At 32.7% G+C, this 18,051-nt stretch overlaps 1 protein-coding gene and 1 pseudogene across 2 annotated transcripts; one reads left to right on the top strand and one right to left on the bottom strand.

Moving 5' to 3' along the window:
- Nucleotides 1-1,024: 1,024 nt before the first annotated feature.
- On the bottom strand, nucleotides 1,025-2,051 carry LOC143549530 (protein FAR1-RELATED SEQUENCE 5-like). The gene is made up of 2 exons (XM_077040424.1): nucleotides 1,315-2,051; nucleotides 1,025-1,220 (listed from the first exon to the last, which is right to left on the bottom strand). The coding sequence occupies exons 1-2, from the start codon at nucleotides 2,049-2,051 to the stop codon at nucleotides 1,025-1,027; spliced, it is 933 nt and encodes a 310-aa protein (XP_076896539.1).
- A 4,403-nt stretch (nucleotides 2,052-6,454) lies between these two features.
- LOC143550374 (G-type lectin S-receptor-like serine/threonine-protein kinase At4g27290) lies at nucleotides 6,455-9,974 on the top strand (annotated as a pseudogene). Its single transcript, XR_013138315.1, has 6 exons — nucleotides 6,455-7,706; nucleotides 7,832-8,075; nucleotides 8,159-8,369; nucleotides 8,468-8,705; nucleotides 8,795-8,945; nucleotides 9,690-9,974. The product of XR_013138315.1 is annotated as a G-type lectin S-receptor-like serine/threonine-protein kinase At4g27290 (transcript).
- The last annotated feature ends 8,077 nt before the right edge of the window (nucleotides 9,975-18,051 follow it).

The raw sequence follows: 18,051 nt of genomic DNA, 5'->3' as shown, positions 1-18,051 counted from the left end.
AAACTCAAACCCTAACATGTTTATGACATCACTAGGGTTCTAATTAATCATGTTAAAAACCCCAGTTAGAAAATATAAATACAACAATGATAAAAAGTAAAGATTCAAAAATGTCACTTGCAACTTGTATCAAGATTGTTTAAATTAGAACGAATACTAATCGATTGAATCCAAGACCTAATTGCTTACATTCAAACCCTCGAACACCCAAATTTCTCAAAATTAAAGTATAAATCACCTACCTAACCATGATGAGCTTCAATTGATGTTAATGAGTGATGAAAGTATTAGTAGCAGGTGGTGGATTAGGGTTCAGATTGGTTACTGAAGGGTGGATGTCTGGTTGGTCACACAAAATAATTAGAATGTGGCTATTAATTATCAATAGTCACACTTTTGTTTTACTGTAACTGTTAGCTTTTAGCCATACATAAAAAAATTATAAGTGGCTATAAAATAATGCTTTATGGTCACATAAACCCGTAAGTGTGACCATATGTATAATCTTTTAGCCACATATGAAACAATTAAAGTGTGGCCATTAACTACTAACGGTCACACATTTTGTTTGTTGTCACCGTTAACTTTTAGCCACACATAAAACTTATAAGTGGCTAACAAACAATGCTCTATGGTCACATATACCCGTAAGTGTGGCCATATGTATTAGTTTTTAACCACATCGTTATCCAACTACCGTGAGCGTAGATCATATTTGGCCATAATTTACTAAGTGTGGCTAGTACAAGTCATATTTTTTATGAAAGTGTGGCTAACGGTTTCGAACAACTGTGTTTTTTGTCAGACGAATTGAAAAAGTGTGGCTAAATGTTCCAGTAGGTGTGATTTTTTGCCACAAAAATCTAATTTATGTGGCTAAAGGTTCTAACAGGTGTGTTTTTAGTTCTAACAGGTGCGTTTTTAGTCACACGAATAACAAATGTGTGGCGAAAGCGACCTTTAGCCACACATTTTAGACCGAGGTGTGGCAAACCGCCCAGAGCATGTGTGTGGCCAAAAGCCATTATTCACGTAGTGATGGCAGGGGCTTGTCAGTTATAACGATTATAACTGGGGGTTCGTACCCAAAAGCACTCTTAAAACAACTCAATAACCATGCATAAGTTTCAGCTATTTCATCGCCAAGTAGAGCCGCACCAAGAGTAACATTTCTATTATGGTTGTCAATTCCAGTAAATGGAACAAAAGCCATGTTATACCTATAAATGAATATAAAACGAAATAAATATACACTAATTTTGTTTGTATAATTGAAAGGAAAAAATGTATAATATGGAATGAAAAGTTTTGTACTTGTTATGACGATATGTAGCATCAAATGAGACATAGAAATTTCTCTTTGCACACTCGTTAGCCCAAAATAAACCCTTCAATGTGCCATCCTTGCTAGTAATATAGTCACATGAAAAATTAGGACAATAGTCTTTTTTCACCATAAGACGTTGAACAACCATCTCAGCATCGTAGTCGCCAATATACAAGTTAATCTTTCTTTTGTAGTTTTTACAATCAGACTTTGTTGCGCCAACTTTATCGAAGCCACCATACAGGGTCCGCATAATGTTAAAAGCCTTCACCGGACCAATGTTAATATTAGCCAGATCATCTAACATCTTGTTGTGTGTAAATGTAAGCTCCCTAGCAGCAGTCAGAAAATGGATATCATTTTCGTTAACAAAAAGATGATTGTGTGCCTCGCCGAAAAATTTGACCATATATTTGTCTTTATCAGTTAAAACCAAGCGGAGTTGTGCATTACAACCGGTTCTTTGAGAAGGTCGCCTACGATCTTTTTTCCCTTTATAATCTTGATTAAGCGTGTCAACCTCCTTAACCGTTCTTGACCCTTCCTTGGTACAAACAATATAATTGAGCCGAAGAACGTTATTAACCACCCATTGTGTGCCTTTCCTTATAGAAAATCCGTCTGCTAAAGCATATCTTTTATAGAATTGCTCTGCAGCGTCGACAGAATCAAAAATCATGCCTTCATTGGGTATCATTGATGCAGACACAATTGGCGTGTACATCTTAGTGCCAGAATTGGGAGAGATGTGTTGAATCTCAAGCTCTTGGTAGGTTGGTGGATCTGTGAAGTAAATACAAGGAAACTAATCAACTTGAAATTAAAAATAACAAGGCTGAAACAACTTAGAAAAAAAGTGTGCATAAGACAAATAAATTAGTATATGAAACGCACTTACGATAAAAATAAAGGAATCGAATGAATAGCACACATTATATAAGTCAAAATAACAAAAATTATGTGGATAAGAACACACTGGTGACCCCGTCACTTAGGTGGAATACTAAATACGTATACCAAACGTGGTTAAAAAACGCCCAAATGACACACAATACCCGAAATTGTTGTATATTTGTCAAAGAATTACATTAACATAACACACTATAATCAACAGAATATAAACTTTTGAACCAGATTACATAAGATCATACCAATATTGAACTTATTTAGGCATATCAAAACAAAACAAAAAACACAACATCATCAATATACAAAGCGAACACAAATAATAAACACACCAGACAACAAATAACTTCATTATTATATTTTTAGACACCGATCACTGGAACATAACACACCCTAATGGCGGTTAAGGTTATTTGTTATCATTGGAAATGTATATCCGAAATCAAAAAACATCATAATTACGATAAGAAATTATTAAACACACCATAATGACGAATTACATAACATCGTAACCGAATTTTATAGGTTTAGACAAGAATCAGAAGAACATAACACACTAGTCACGAAACACATAAAGGCTCAATGAGAAAAAAAAGAATACTGGAGTTTTACCTAATTGATGTTCATCCATGAATGTCTCCATGTTGAATATTGTATTGATAAAGAAGATTAATTTATATGAATAAATGAGATAGTGAATAATAAAAAGAAGAATACTGGAGTCTAATAATGAGATATTGATAATGAATATACACGATCGTGCATGATAATATCATTAGGTTGTTATTTTTTATTAAATGTGAAACTAAAAGTTGATTAACAAGGAACAAATTCAGGATGTTATTTAATTTTTGTTAATTATATGTTTACAAAAAAAATATATTTATATACCATAACAAGAAAATAAACTAAGATTACAATCCTACCCTTATTTGATGATCTTAATCTAATGGTGGAGAATTCTTCCGACCCTTTTTAGGAAAACATTACTTTTTATTTTAACCTTCCTCTATACACACACACATATATATATAACAATTATGATACTTTGATTTTATATTGTATTTTATAAGCCAAAACTGGTCAAAGAAACATCACAAGAAGATTTACAACTTTGTCATCATAATCTTCATTTACAAACTTTTTTAGCGAATAAAATCCACTAATGATTTTGAAAATGGAGAGGATCGTAATTCAAAGAGTAAACTGTGGTTTATCCAAATATGCGATTTTAGTCCAATAGTTTCAAATTTGCGTTTTTCGTCCATGTGGTCTCATTTCACTTGCAATTAAACCCGAATTTACTAATCACGTTAAGTTTGATCGTTAAACCCATCAACGCGCCCCTCACGTGAGAGGCAGTTTTGTCCATTTTCTCCCCAAATAAACCTCAGTCCTAATTTACAAGCCCTCTCACGTGAAGGGTTGGGGTGTATTTGGGGAAAAAAGGACAAATTTGTCCCTCACATGAAGGGCACGCTAATGGATTTAATGACTAGACTTAACGGGATTAGTGAGTTCAGGTTTAATTGCAAGTAAAATAAAACCACAGGGATGAAAATCGTAAATTTGAAACTACTGGACTAAAACCGTATATTTGGACAAACTATAGGGACAAAAACCGCAGTTCACCCTAATTCAAAATTTGAAAATTATGCCAGAGCTTTTGATTAAGTGAAACCAACCCAAGTCGATAATGAAGGCAAACATCCGTCGATTAAGTTTATAATTAAAGATAAACATCAAGAACTATCTCCTTAATAAAAGAGAAACAATTTTAAATAAGATATATATAGTTGTCGTCGGCCGGATAAAACTAAAAAACCAATAAAATTCTTTAGTAATTATCATAATATGAACTACGTATTTGTCTACTATAAAAATTATTATACAGTATATTTGAACTCAAGATAAAGAAATAAATTAACATCATACTACCGTTGATTTCTTTTTATTGATTAAAAATATACTTCAACATGTTTGACCATTGAAAAGCAATAATAATAATTATTTCGAAAACAACTCATCTTTACTATATAATACTAGATTAATATGCGTTTGACAAACATTGATTTGTTTTTAAGAAAACAAAACGAAACACAATTCATCCCCTCAATGATCAAATCTAGTTATCGGTAGTTAGGAAACATAAAACTAAATCAATCTATATAATTAATTTGTTTTATTCTTTATTTTAGTATGGATCATAACATGTCAAATATAATAATAATAATAATAATAATAACAATAATAAATAAAAAAAAAAGAAAAAAACACAAACAAACAGCTTACATAGACATTAGAGATAACCAAATGAGTAGTACGAGTCGATTTTGTAGACATTGTAAAGTGGTTGAAGGTGTCGGCTCACAAGATTGATGCTCCACCGCAGCATTAATAATATTGTAAATTTGTATAAACATATTGGTTAGTAATTTTAACATAAACATATATACAAAATTGAATATACAATTATAAACATCAAACTTAATTGTAGAACACTATGATTGAACATACCTTGATGAAAAGAAGACAATAAATTTTTGAAGCTTCTTGCTGATAACGTGATTTAAAACAAGCCTAATAGCAAAACAATAAGAGAAAACATGATTGGAGAAAGATAATGATTTCATTAGTTAGGTATATAATAGGGGTTAGGCTAAACGTACCTCACTCGTGTACTTGTCAAACCCCCCCCCCCAATTCCAGAGACTTTCAATCCCGTTAACAATTTTATTTGACATATTATTATTTGACATATTAGTACCCTCTAATATTTTTTGTACATCTTATCATAATAGTAATATTGATTATTTTTTGTAAAGTTTTTTTTTTATTTTCTCTCTTTTTTTGTTTATTATTCTTTATCATAATAACAATATTTTATTATCATCGTAAAATATATTTACAGAAATAATGATATAACAATGTCTCCCGTCCGAAAAAAAAAATCTTTTAAATAGAGTTTGTTAGGTTCAGACGTATAAAAACATTGTCACATTAGAAAATAACCAACCTATTGATCAAGTCAATGTTGTTTAATATCTTATATCGATTAAAATTTATATGATTTTTTTAAAAAAAATGTAAGCTATCTTTAAAAATTATTAAAAAAAATACTGTAAAGTATTAACACACTTAAAAAAAAGGTGCTTTTTAGTATTTTTATATATATAAAAAATTTTATTACATAAACAATTTTTTTTCACTAATAAAAAACAAAAAAAGAGTTTTATAATTTGAAAAAAAAGGAAAAAGAAAAGCTCTTTAAATAATAAAGAAAAACTTTTAAAAATAAAAGATAACAAAATGGTAAAGGAAAAGAAAAAAATGTTTAAATTATATTAATGCAAAACTTAAGGGAGAGAATACTTTTAGTAAAAATGAAGGAGATGGAGGTACGTTTAGCGGCACGCGCCCATATAATACATGAGATACATGAGAGGAGGGGGCACTCGTGGGTAGTACCCGTTCATCGACCAATCATACACAGTTATTTCATTTATACCCTTAAGTACACACAAACCATAAAATATCTGAAAACACATACCCACAAGTACCTTAAAACTTTTTTTGTTTAAATATAAAAATAAAAAAATCGTTAAATGTAATTAAAATTAAAATTTATTGAAATATTGATGGGTGTTTAATTTTATAAAAACCTCCGATGGGTTTGCCATGTGGTAAATCTTTACCACAAATTGTAATTTGGCAATCTACCCATATAGTTATGGGTGGGTTTTTCATGTGGTAAACAATCCATAAACCTTTTCAAGAAAAGAAACACTTGGAGAAGAAACTATGTACATTAGGAATTGATAATCATAAAATTAATATATTTATAAAAATTTTATTATTTTGGTTGAATTGTTAAATTATACGTTGTCGTGTAAAATTTGTCATTTACTTTATGACAAAAATTATTGTCAAATTATATGTTGTGTAAAAATCGAGATCATAAAAAGATTATATGTAAAAATCGAGATCATAAATCTGATAGTTAAAATGATTATTTGGCGTTAAAAAGTCTTGGCGCACAGAAACTCAAACCATCACCTTAATTAGTTACCTTTCATTGACTAAGAGAATATCATGGTTTGAAGAATGACTGGAAAAAAAAAACTCACCTTCTTTAACTTCATGTTATTCCATAAAAGTTCCATCAAGTTACGAGGAAGGCCATATTTAAAGACTTTGTGTAAAGATATCAATCAAACCAAAATGATACTCCCTTATACCGCCTTCTTCTTTCTAGCGCTAAGAACTTGCACATCATCAGACACCATATTTGTGCATCAAAACATCTCAGACGGTCAGACCATTGTTTCAGGGAACGCGATATTTGAACTTGGTTTCTTTAGCCCCGGTAGTTCCAAAAACAGGTACCTAGGGATATGGTTTAAGGACACATCACAGCCAACAATTGCATGGGTTGCAAATCGGGAAACTACACTTATAGACACCTCTGGTGTGGTCAAACTGGACAACCAAGGGAACCTGACTCTTGTCAATGGTGGCGGCAATGTCATTTGGTCATCCAACTCATCGACATCTGGTACAAATATCAATTTTGAAGCACAACTCATGGATACAGGCAATCTGGTGATTAAGAATGAAATTGTTATTTGGCAAAGTTTTGATTACCCTGGAGATACCCTCTTACCAGGAATGAAGATGGGCAAGAACTTCATAACCGGAAGAGAAACATATCTGACATCATGGAGGAGTACAGATGATCCTTTCCCGGGTGAGTACACATTAAGGTTTTTAATGGTCAAGGTAAATATCCACAACTATATTTTAGAAAAGGCTCTGCTATTCAAACAAGGATAGGGCCATATAATGGCATAGGATTTTATGGCCAGCCCCTTGTTACTCCTGACGCTACTGATCCAGGATATTTTCCTTATATGGTTTTGAATCAGAACGAGATGTACTTCACTGCTATATCTAAAACTAATACAACCATGATCCCGTCAAGAACAATAGTAACTCATGGTGGTAAACTTGAGGTCTTTCAGCTAAAGTTTCCAAACCGAGAATGGATGCCGTTTGATTTACCAGCTGATTATTGTGACAACTATGAAGTATGTGGCTCATATGGGATCTGTAATACTGCCATTTCTCCTTATTGTGGGTGCTTGAAAGGATTTGAACGCAAAACCTCAGATGATAATGATTCAAGTGTTTGTGTACGAAGCATAGCCTTAGATTGTGGGCCTGGAGAGGGATTTATGAAGTTTTCAAGCATGAAATTGCCAGACACGAGGAATGCTGTCTTTAATAGCAACATGAACTTACTAGATTGTGAGGCAGCTTGCAAGAATAATTGCTCGTGCGCCGCTTATGCAAATCCTAACTTTACTCCAGGTGGGGTTGGGTGCTTGCTATGGTTTGGGGACTTGATTGATGTCCGAGTGTACCCACAAAACGGGCAAGATCTTTATCTCAGACTTGCAGCCTCAGAATTTCGGTAAGCCAAACTAAAATTCTTGTTTATGTTGGATAAATGTGTTTAGAAAACTAAAATAAAGCATTTTGTAAGCAAGGAATATACTTGTTTCCTTTAACTCTATAACATCTAGATCTCCATTTCAGGTTGAATAAAAAGAAAAAAGTAGTTATGGTAGTTACTTTGTCAATATCAGCCGTGTTGACTTTGTTGGGCCTCGTATTGGCTCTCTACATTAGAAGAAAACGGAGGAGTTCAGATGCAGAGAACAACAACCAGATGGGAAGTGTAGAGGTTCCTTTGTTTAGCGTATCTAAAATTTCTAGGGCTACCAATGACTTTTCGGTCCACAACAAGTTGGGAGAAGGCGGGTTTGGACCAGTTTACAAGGTAAATGAAGTATATGAATTTGATATTTATATTTGATCGAATAGGTGTACATACCTTTAATGACGGCCATCTGAATCCACCAGGGTGTCCTAGAAGACGGACAAGAGATTGCTGTGAAGCGGCTATCAAAGTCATCCGGACAAGGGCTTGTTGAATTCAAGAATGAAGTTATATGCATTGCTAAACTTCAGCATCGGAATCTTGTGAAGCTCTTAGGATATTGCATTCAAGCCCATGAGAAAATGTTAATTTATGAATACATGCCTAACAAAAGTCTGGACAGTTTTTTATTTGGTTAGGCTCTCTTACAATCCTAAAATTATACAGATTCCTTTATATATGCAAAGGAATTAATACGATACATATAAACTAAAATGTTGCAAATTTAGCAGATGACTCAAGAAAGTCGTTACTTGATTGGCAACAAAGATTCCACATAATTCACGGGATAGCTCGAGGTCTTCTTTATCTTCATCAAGATTCCAGGCTTAAAGTTGTCCACAGAGACTTAAAAGCAGGGAACATTTTACTTGATCATCAGATGCGTCCAAAGATATCAGACTTTGGTTTGGCCAGAATGTTTAAAGAAGATGAGAATGAAGCAAATACAAAGAGAGTTATGGGAACTTTGTAAGAATCTCTGAATCCGATTAATGCCTTCCACAATTTGTAATTGTTGTGTGTATGTGTTTATTTTCTTACTCTTAACTTCTACTCAGGGGCTACTTATCTCCAGAGTATGCAGTGAATGGCCACTTCTCCGTAAAGTCAGATATTTTCAGCTTTGGTGTTTTAGTGCTGGAAATTGTGAGCGGGAAGAAAAATAGAGGTTTTGTTCATGAAGACCATGAAGATAACCTTCTTGGACATGTAAGTGTGTTAAATACAATCATCCATTGAACTGGTATATGTATATATATATAGCTTAACCCAGCTTATTATAGCATAATCGATATATCAAAACAGCAATCAACAATATTTGGATAAATTCCCAATTTTATTATAGCAAAGATACTCTCTCAAAATTTGATTACAACTCAAACATAACCACGATTTGGTATATGTATATATATAGCTTAACCCAGCTTGATAACAAAATAAATCCCCAACTAAATTCAAATTGCTATAATCGTGGGAACTTGCTTAATCTCTTAATCACTGAACGAATTGTTGGTGAAGTCGACCAAACCCAAACCGTCTTGTATGAGTCGGGAATTAAGCCCAACTTACACCCATGGTGCACCTAGAATGCATGTGGGTGTGACTTCATATAAGAACCATTATTAATGAGAACTAAATAAACCTTTATGTGCCTTTAATCATGGAGGGAACAAAAGGAACGGATGGTTGTGATTTATGGAGTGGAACAGACATAATATATAGATACCGCAATCATCCAGTGAAATATCATCCGTGGTTGAAAAGTGGTTTCTAATTTTAACCGTTCTAATTTGAACCACCCTCCATGCATGTATGATGTATGTTTGTCTACAAAGAGTCTATACGTGCATATATGTGACGAGGTATAATATGGATATTGAAGCTACAAAACACCTATGGGGTACCTTCTGAGGTGATCTAACTTTTGGTTATTTACTTGCATTTATATAATAGGCTTGGAGACTTTACAAAGAAGGAAAGTCCCTGAATCTAATTGATGAATGCTTGCACACATCATATTCTGCTTGTGAAGTGTCACGATCAGTACATGTTGGCCTCTTGTGTGTACAACAGCGTGCAGAAGATCGGCCTGACACACCAACTGTGGTGGCTATGTTGGGTGGTGAAGGCTCACTTCCTGTTCCAAAAAAACCTGCTTTCTTCATTCAAGAAAGTGAAATCAACTCCACTTCATTATCAGTAAATGGTGTAACCTCAAGTCAAGTATATGGTAGATAATGAGAAGTAATGTTTTGATCATGTTTCAGAACATGTGTATATGGTTATATCGTTATTAAAAAATGTATTATTATTTGGATCAATATGAACTATCATTCCATACTGATTACATAAATGTATGCTTGTATGCTAATTTCCTTACTTTTTTTTATCGAATCCAGCATTTGAGGTTGTCAAATCTACTTAAACGGTGTACTCATTAGCATTTTCTGTGCATGGGATTATCTGGTGATTTTGAACATGATTTCTCTTAGACTAATGTTCTTCAATCATCTGTTTAATTCCGTCAAATGCATGTTAATTCTTTTATTGTATCTCAATACAACAATGTTACAATGAGGATATGATTCGGGTCACATACGAAGCAACTTTAGCAAGTGATATGTTCAAATGATATTTGAACTAAGATAGTACCCGTGTTACACACGTGGAACATATATAAAACGTAATATATATGTAAAATAAATGCAAATGTCGTATTTATATATAAATAATAATTTTACATGAATTAAAAAACATGATAACTTATTTTAATTCAAATACAAAAACATACGAAAACTAACAAAGATAAATGAGATAAAACACTTGATCCGTATAGATTAAGATCAGCAGCATTTAAGGTCATATTTCCTTCAAAAGAAACAAAAAGAAGCATCTAAACTATATAGACAACTTCATTTACACATAGAGTTGGATTAAGATCAAAATGAAAGATGATTAAAAGTGTCGGGTGGTGTATGAGCTTTCTGAGGATACAACCAGATAATCCTCAAGTAGTCCAAATCCGCAAACACATTTAGCTAAACGAGTTGGGTTCGGGTTGACTTGTATACACATATATTTTTCAATTATTTTTTTATTATGGTTTATATCATAACTCATAAAAATGGGTCAATGGCTAGGTATTTTTAAGTAAAAATAAAAAAAAATAAAGAACTATTATCGACAAAAAGTAATAGTTTTATATATATTACTATTCAGTTTTAACTGACATCTTGAATACGGCTGGGTAAATGTAACTTTGATCATCATCATCATCATCATCGTACTCAGTATATCCCACCAATAGCAATGCTATGGTAGGGTCTGAGGAGGGTAAGATGTAGACAGCCTTACCTCTATCCCATAGGGATAGAGAGGCTGCTTCCGGTGAGACCCCGGCTCGATAGTAGTTTTGCATCAAGCCTTGGACATAAGGCACATAGCACTCAATCATCGGGACACCGGCTGATCGGTGCATGTGCCCTTGTCTTTCGGCTATCAACGCCACCACATGATGCCTGATTAACCTTCCGCCACTTTTAACGTTATTTTCACGAGATTAGTAAAATAACGTCAAAATTAGTGCAATTTTACTTTTGCTCACCCGAGGGTTCACACATATATACATTATATGCGCGCACCGCAAGCAGGGCGTTAAATGTAACTTTGATCCACTCTCTAAATTCAGTTCAATTTCCACTGTTTCCGTTATTCAGAAAATTAATCAATCGAGTTGCAGGTTGTGTGCGTTTGATTAACTTTAGCTTTAGTTCTAACAAACAGCTTGAATAATCGAGGTGCCCAAATGTGTGAAGAACTCGGGAGCGTACCTTTGATCTGAATTAGGGCATGCACCTTTGAAAAAGGAAAATAGCGGAAAAAAGGAATGTGTAGTCACCAGTCGGAGTAAGGTGTTAGAACTCCGACAATCATTGAACGTAGCAATCGATTGTGGCAGAATGGAACGACGGGACATCATATTAGGGTTTGGGAAATAAATGGGTTTGAAGAACCAGCTGCTCAGTGAAGTTTTAACCTGTTCGGAGAATTGTTGAGTACCGTGAAGAAGCCACGTGTCAGGATAAAAGGATAGGTTGGTGTATGGATGACAAGTGTCCAAAAACCCTATTTTATTAGAGTATTCATGACAACAAACCTTTACAAACTGCCACATCAATGCCACATCGCATTCCAAACTTTTTTCAAAAACTTTCGTTTTCTTCCACAACAACAAACATCTACAAACCACCACATCATCACATACTCCTACATTTAATTTTATATTTAATCAAATAACTTTTATAACAAGTTTAATTTTTATATTTCACATATATTTATAAGAATATGTATTTAAAACAAATAGAAAATTAAAAATAAAGCATGAATAATTATTAAAATACATTAAACATAGAAATAAAACATAAACTAACTAAAATTAAAACATACATTAAGTAATAAGAAGTATACATCCAACTCAAAATTTAATGATTGATAAAATATGAGTGGATCCATGTTTGAGCGGTTCATCATTAGAATGTTCATTTCATGATTAAATACAGTTTCATTTTTTTGGGCGTGAAATTTATCCAAAGATGTCATCTTTTTCATAATTTTTTTTTTCATTTGTTCGGTGACCTTATCAACAACATGATCTTATCAACAACGGGTTCATTTTTCACTTTGCCTCTCGGGCTTGTTATATGTGTGTGTGTGTCAATTTATAAAAGTATTATAAGAGTTAAAATTTCTTTTTTTTACTAAATAAAAAAATGCTCCTAACAAGCTCTTCCAAATATAATTTAAAAGGAACTTATTATTATTCCAAAAAGTGTTGTTGAAGTTGGGTTTGGGCCCACTTTTCTGTCCTAGTAAGTTTTCAGCCACAATTTAACATCTCGAAATTTCTAAGAATAATATTTAATATATTATTTAATTATGTTGGAAAAGTTTACTTGAGTTAGTAGAGAAATAATATTATAATAAAGATGGAATGATAAGTAGGCTAATTAGATATAATTAATTATAGACCAAAAAGGAAAGATGGACCTAAGATCCATAGGCTTAAGGGAGTATAAATACCTCTTAAAATTCTAATCCTTTCCATTTTCATACATCTGTACACCATAGCCTACACCATAAAAAACACACACTTATCCAATTCATGTTTTTGATAAAACCACCCATAAAGACACAAATATTCCCGGAGATCTAACCGTCGGATCAGTCTCAAATTTTAACTGAGTGTTCGTTTTATATAAATTAAGATTTCCACCGATTAGATCTTCGATCAGAGGTAGGGAAGTCCGGTTTTTATCACCAAAACCATAGCAGCTCAAAACTGAAGATTCCGGCGACTGTCCAGCTTTTCCGGAGATTGTAGCGGCAGTTTCCGGCAAAGATGAACCGATGGATTTGTAGATCGGGACGAGACGGTTCCGTGGCCGCTTGAACCACTCAAATCGGAGTTCGTTTGATATGATTTTGGGCTTCTCGAGTGATTTCAGATAAAAACCGCAAAGGTACGTTTTTGTTAAAAAAACTTACTTTTCGTGCACGGTTTTGCATGAAACTTGGTAGGATGATAGATCGGGTCATGATTATTTATAACGTAATGAACTTGATAGTGAACGGGTTATTTGGTTCGTTTCGGGTAAAACGAGTAGCGTTTGGTTTGTGAAAAGAACGGGTAAACAAAGTTGGTTTTGCATGAAATTAAACTTAGTAAGATAGCAAATCGGACTTTATTATGTGATAAAGTTGCAAACTTGACGTTTAAAACGGGCTTAACAAACTCATGGTTATTAACGGCTTATAAAAGAAACCCTAGATCTACCCTTGAACGTTTTAAACCATATATGTCCAAGCTTTATGGTTACCCGGGTCAAGTTTTGGCCTAAAACGGTTAAGGAAACATCTATGGGTTAATACCGAACCATAATAGGGCGTTAAGGTCATGAAACGTAAGGTTAATGGAGATAAAAGAACCAAACTAGTTCAGCTCGTTCGCATACACAAGCTAAACTCGATTACAATGTTATGTTCGATTACACTAGATTACACCTGTAACTCGAATACATTGTAGATTTGAATACAATACTTAATTCGAATACAATTTGTTAGTATAATACGTTGAAAGACTTGGATACAATAAAGTTTCACATTGTATTCAAATACAAATTGTTGGAATACATTAGTGTTTGAGGATGAAAGTATACACTAAGTAATTGTAATCTTAAACAAGACCATTAGATTAGACCAGACTTAGCCATTTTGGTTGAAATACGAGCAATACAATTAGGACAGTTATTGATACATGTAATTATTATACAGTTAGCAGAGCTCAATTAAAGAAAGGGATAACGATCAACGGAGAGCGAAAAAGGATCCAGGTGAGTTTCTAGCCCCATTCATTTTTATGTTTTCGGGGTTGTGTGCATACGCGATGTGATTAGTTAATACACTTACATTAAGTGGTAAGTGTATGCCTTATATGATTTATGTATGAATGAATGTTTGACCGTGCGTGAACGATATTCGGATATTGCATGTACCACCAGTGATAGTTTGAAAATATGATTGTTATATATGATGTAAGATTGATGTGTGTATGTATGAAAGTTATAATTATGAATATATAGAAAAGTATGGTATGGTTGTATGGAAGAAAGGTAGACCGGACCCTAATAATATCCGAGGATTGAGGGTGACCGGACCCTAATAATATATGAGGATGGAGGGTGACCGGGCCCTAATAATATCCGAGGATGGAGGGTACCAGACCCTAACAATATCCGAGGTATGTAGGGCGAAATGTTCTTTATAATGTAAGGTTAATTAGTTATGTGTGTATTGTGTATGTTAAATAAAGAAAGTATGAAAGAATGAAAGTATGTGTATGGAAGAACGATGAATAGGTTAAGTATGTAATATGTATCTTCGGATACGTATATAAGTAAGTATGCGAATGTATTGTATGTTGCCAGATTAACTAGGACTCACTCCGCGTAGCTGACTTTTAGTATGCACGCGGGTATATATGTTTATTGAGCTGGCATGAGGATGGCACATGGCATGAATTGAACGGCTGACATCTGAAGATGGAAGAAATGATGTTTTGAATACGATGTTTTATGTTACGGTCTTAAGGAAATGATTAAATGTTTTGTAACGAATGATCGAAGTTAACATTTCTGCGAATGTTTTAAATTAACTCTGATATTTAGAACTATGTTTATGAGTAAATCCAATGTCCAAAGTAGGGCACCGGGATCGGGGCCTTACACACAAACTCCATTTCAAAAACTTTTGTTCCACAACAGTGGAATTTTCCTCCACACTGTTCGCTTGATGCCATGTCCCTTCGGACCTTGAGAAAAGGTGCCTGATATGGATGCTTTTATAATAGTAGATAGATATGATGATCTATTTGTTTATATTATGGTATTAAAATTAATCATCAAAAACAAATGAAAATTAAAAGATAAATCATCAACATCAATCACTCCCTAATCGTATGATATTGATTTTGCAAAGGTCATTTATAACCTAGAAAACAAATATTATGATAATGAACAAAACCATTTTGATAAAATATAAAGAGAAAAAAAAGCTGAAATAGTTTGAGTTTTAATTGGAATAGATAAAAAAAATTGAATTTAATAAAATATAAATATATAGATCGACGTAGTTTGAGTTTTAATCGAATATATCGACTTGTAGTTCAACAAAAATGATAAATTATAATATAAAATTTTGAAAAGAAAAAAATAATAAAATCTGAAACATATATGAATTATTATTAATTACCAAAAAAAAGAATTTGGAATTGGGACTAATTTACCCTTCAAATATCATCATCATCATCATCATCATCATCGTACTCAGTATATCCCACCAATAGCAATGCTATGGTAGGGTCTGAGGAGGGTAAGATGTAGACAGCCTTACCTCTATCCCATAGGGATAGAGAGGCTGCTTCCGGTGAGACCCCCGGCTCGATAGTAGTTTTGCATCAAGCCTTGGACATAAGGCACATAGCACTCAATCATCGGGACACCGGCTGATCGGTGCATGTGCCCTTGTCTTTCGGCTATCAACGCCACCACATGATGCCTGATTAACCTTCCGCCACTTTTAACGTTATTTTCACGAGATTAGTAAAATAACGTCAAAATTAGTGCCTAATTTACCCTTCAAATATAATAATTGGAAATACAAAAAGAAAATTTCGATTAGTTAGCATGACTTTTCGCACATCTCACATTAAGAAGATTTCTCGCTTGAACTTTACGTTATATGTGTGTGTGAGATTAGGTTTATTTCACAAGTGTTTCTTATTGCGAGAAATGAATCCGACCAATCATATTTTTTATTTTATATTTATTTAATGATAATGGTGTTATAGTGAAAGGTTCATTTTTTTTTCATATTTGATATGTCATAATGTATGGAGAGGTTACAATTAATTTGTCTTCATATTTTTTAAAATATTGTCAAATCAACATATATTAAATTATTGTTTTTTTTTTATTTTAGCAAATTCAATTTTGTTAATTTATCACTATTTTTTCTCGTAATTTGAATTACATACCTTTAGTTAAATAATAGTTCTTAAATTCAATAGTGCCGACAAATTACACAGTACATAAATGAACATACACATGAATAAAAGTACACATACACAATTCGAACTACCACCTATATATTACATATACGAACCTATACAATACATAAATGAACCTACACACGATAAAAATTAAACATACATTATTGGAAATACCACATATAAAGTACATATATGAATCTACACAGTAATATATGAACCTACACATTACATAAATGAACCTACACGCGATAAAAATTACACATACACAATTCGAAATACTTGATATACTGTACATATACAAACCTACACAGTACATTAATGAACCTATACACGATAAAAATTACACATACATAATTCGAAATACCATATACACAATATATATATGCGAACCTACACAGTACATAAATGAACCTACATATTACGAAAGAAACTTTTTTTTATTACATTAAGCTGTATATAATAAACGACGAATAATGATAATACCATGTACTTGTATAATAACACATTTGTGATACCACTTAAATAGTGTATATAAAAACCCTAAACAGTACAAAGTAATTTTTTTTCATATTATACCACATATAGTAAATAATAAATCGTGTTAATAGCCTACAATTGTTAAATTTTCATATACGTGTCCGTGATTCAACCTACACAATACATTAATATGCACGTGTATATTATACATAAACTTGTGTAGACAATATATAATATTTAACGCTTTTGAAGTAATATGAGTGAAGATATCATAGTATTTGATTAAATTTATATTTGTTTAACATTAGTTTGATTAATAACATCAATTAAAAAAAATTATAGTTAACTTTCAGTTAATTAGTAATAATAATAAATAAGCTATTAATGACTTAAGTTTCCTTAAAAAACAAATACTAAACTAAAATTCTTCATTAAAATATTGATAGATTAATATTTTAATAATTACAAGTTTGTCGTAACTTTTTAATCCATTGATTACACATAATCAATTGTCTATATTGATTTCTTGCACTTCTCATTGTGTGTGTGTGTGTGAAAAAAAGAACAAAATGTCCATTTAACCAACACACGACTAAAACCTATATCATCTTTTACATTGAAATATACGGAAAACGGGATACAAGCTACGTTGATAACCCGGTTTTTACTGCAAAATAAAGTCTGTAATAAACCATATATAATTGATCTTAAGGTCATAATAATACCATGCATTACCCGTTGGACTCGGCTAAGGAGCTTCACGGCCTTAGACCGCATAATGAAACCAAAATAATTAAATACAAAAAGAATAAAAATGCGTTGGATGTCAAACATTCTCATTCTCGTATTTGATCACTTTGCATAAACTCCTTTTAAAGAAGTCTGATCTCACAATCAAAACACTATTTCCCGTATGACCCATTCAAAGAAAAAACACGTTGCATGGCAAGATTCAATGTTTCAAACCACAAAATACGTATGACGTGAATTGGTTAAAGGTCAAGATGAATTTGGTTATGTTGTCAATGCGTAATAGGTTAGATCTTTGGGCTCCACTTATGGCGATATCAAATGTCCAAAATACCCTCATCTTATTTAACAATTTAAATGCTTAGCTGGTGTTAGAAGTCCCTGTTGACAGTAACCTCTCAATATACTTGCCTTTCATTGACTAAGAAATTACATTTTTGGAAGAATGACTCAAAATAAATCTAACCTTCTATGAATTTTTGC

The sequence above is a fragment of the Bidens hawaiensis genome, unplaced genomic scaffold, assembly GCF_021521415.1.
Source record: "Bidens hawaiensis isolate Kalapana, Puna unplaced genomic scaffold, B.hawaiensis_p1.1 tig00000978_1, whole genome shotgun sequence".
Lineage (NCBI taxonomy): Eukaryota > Viridiplantae > Streptophyta > Magnoliopsida > Asterales > Asteraceae > Bidens > Bidens hawaiensis.
The sequence above is the reverse complement of the archived record's forward strand: the minus strand, read 5'-3'. Positions and strand labels throughout refer to the sequence as shown.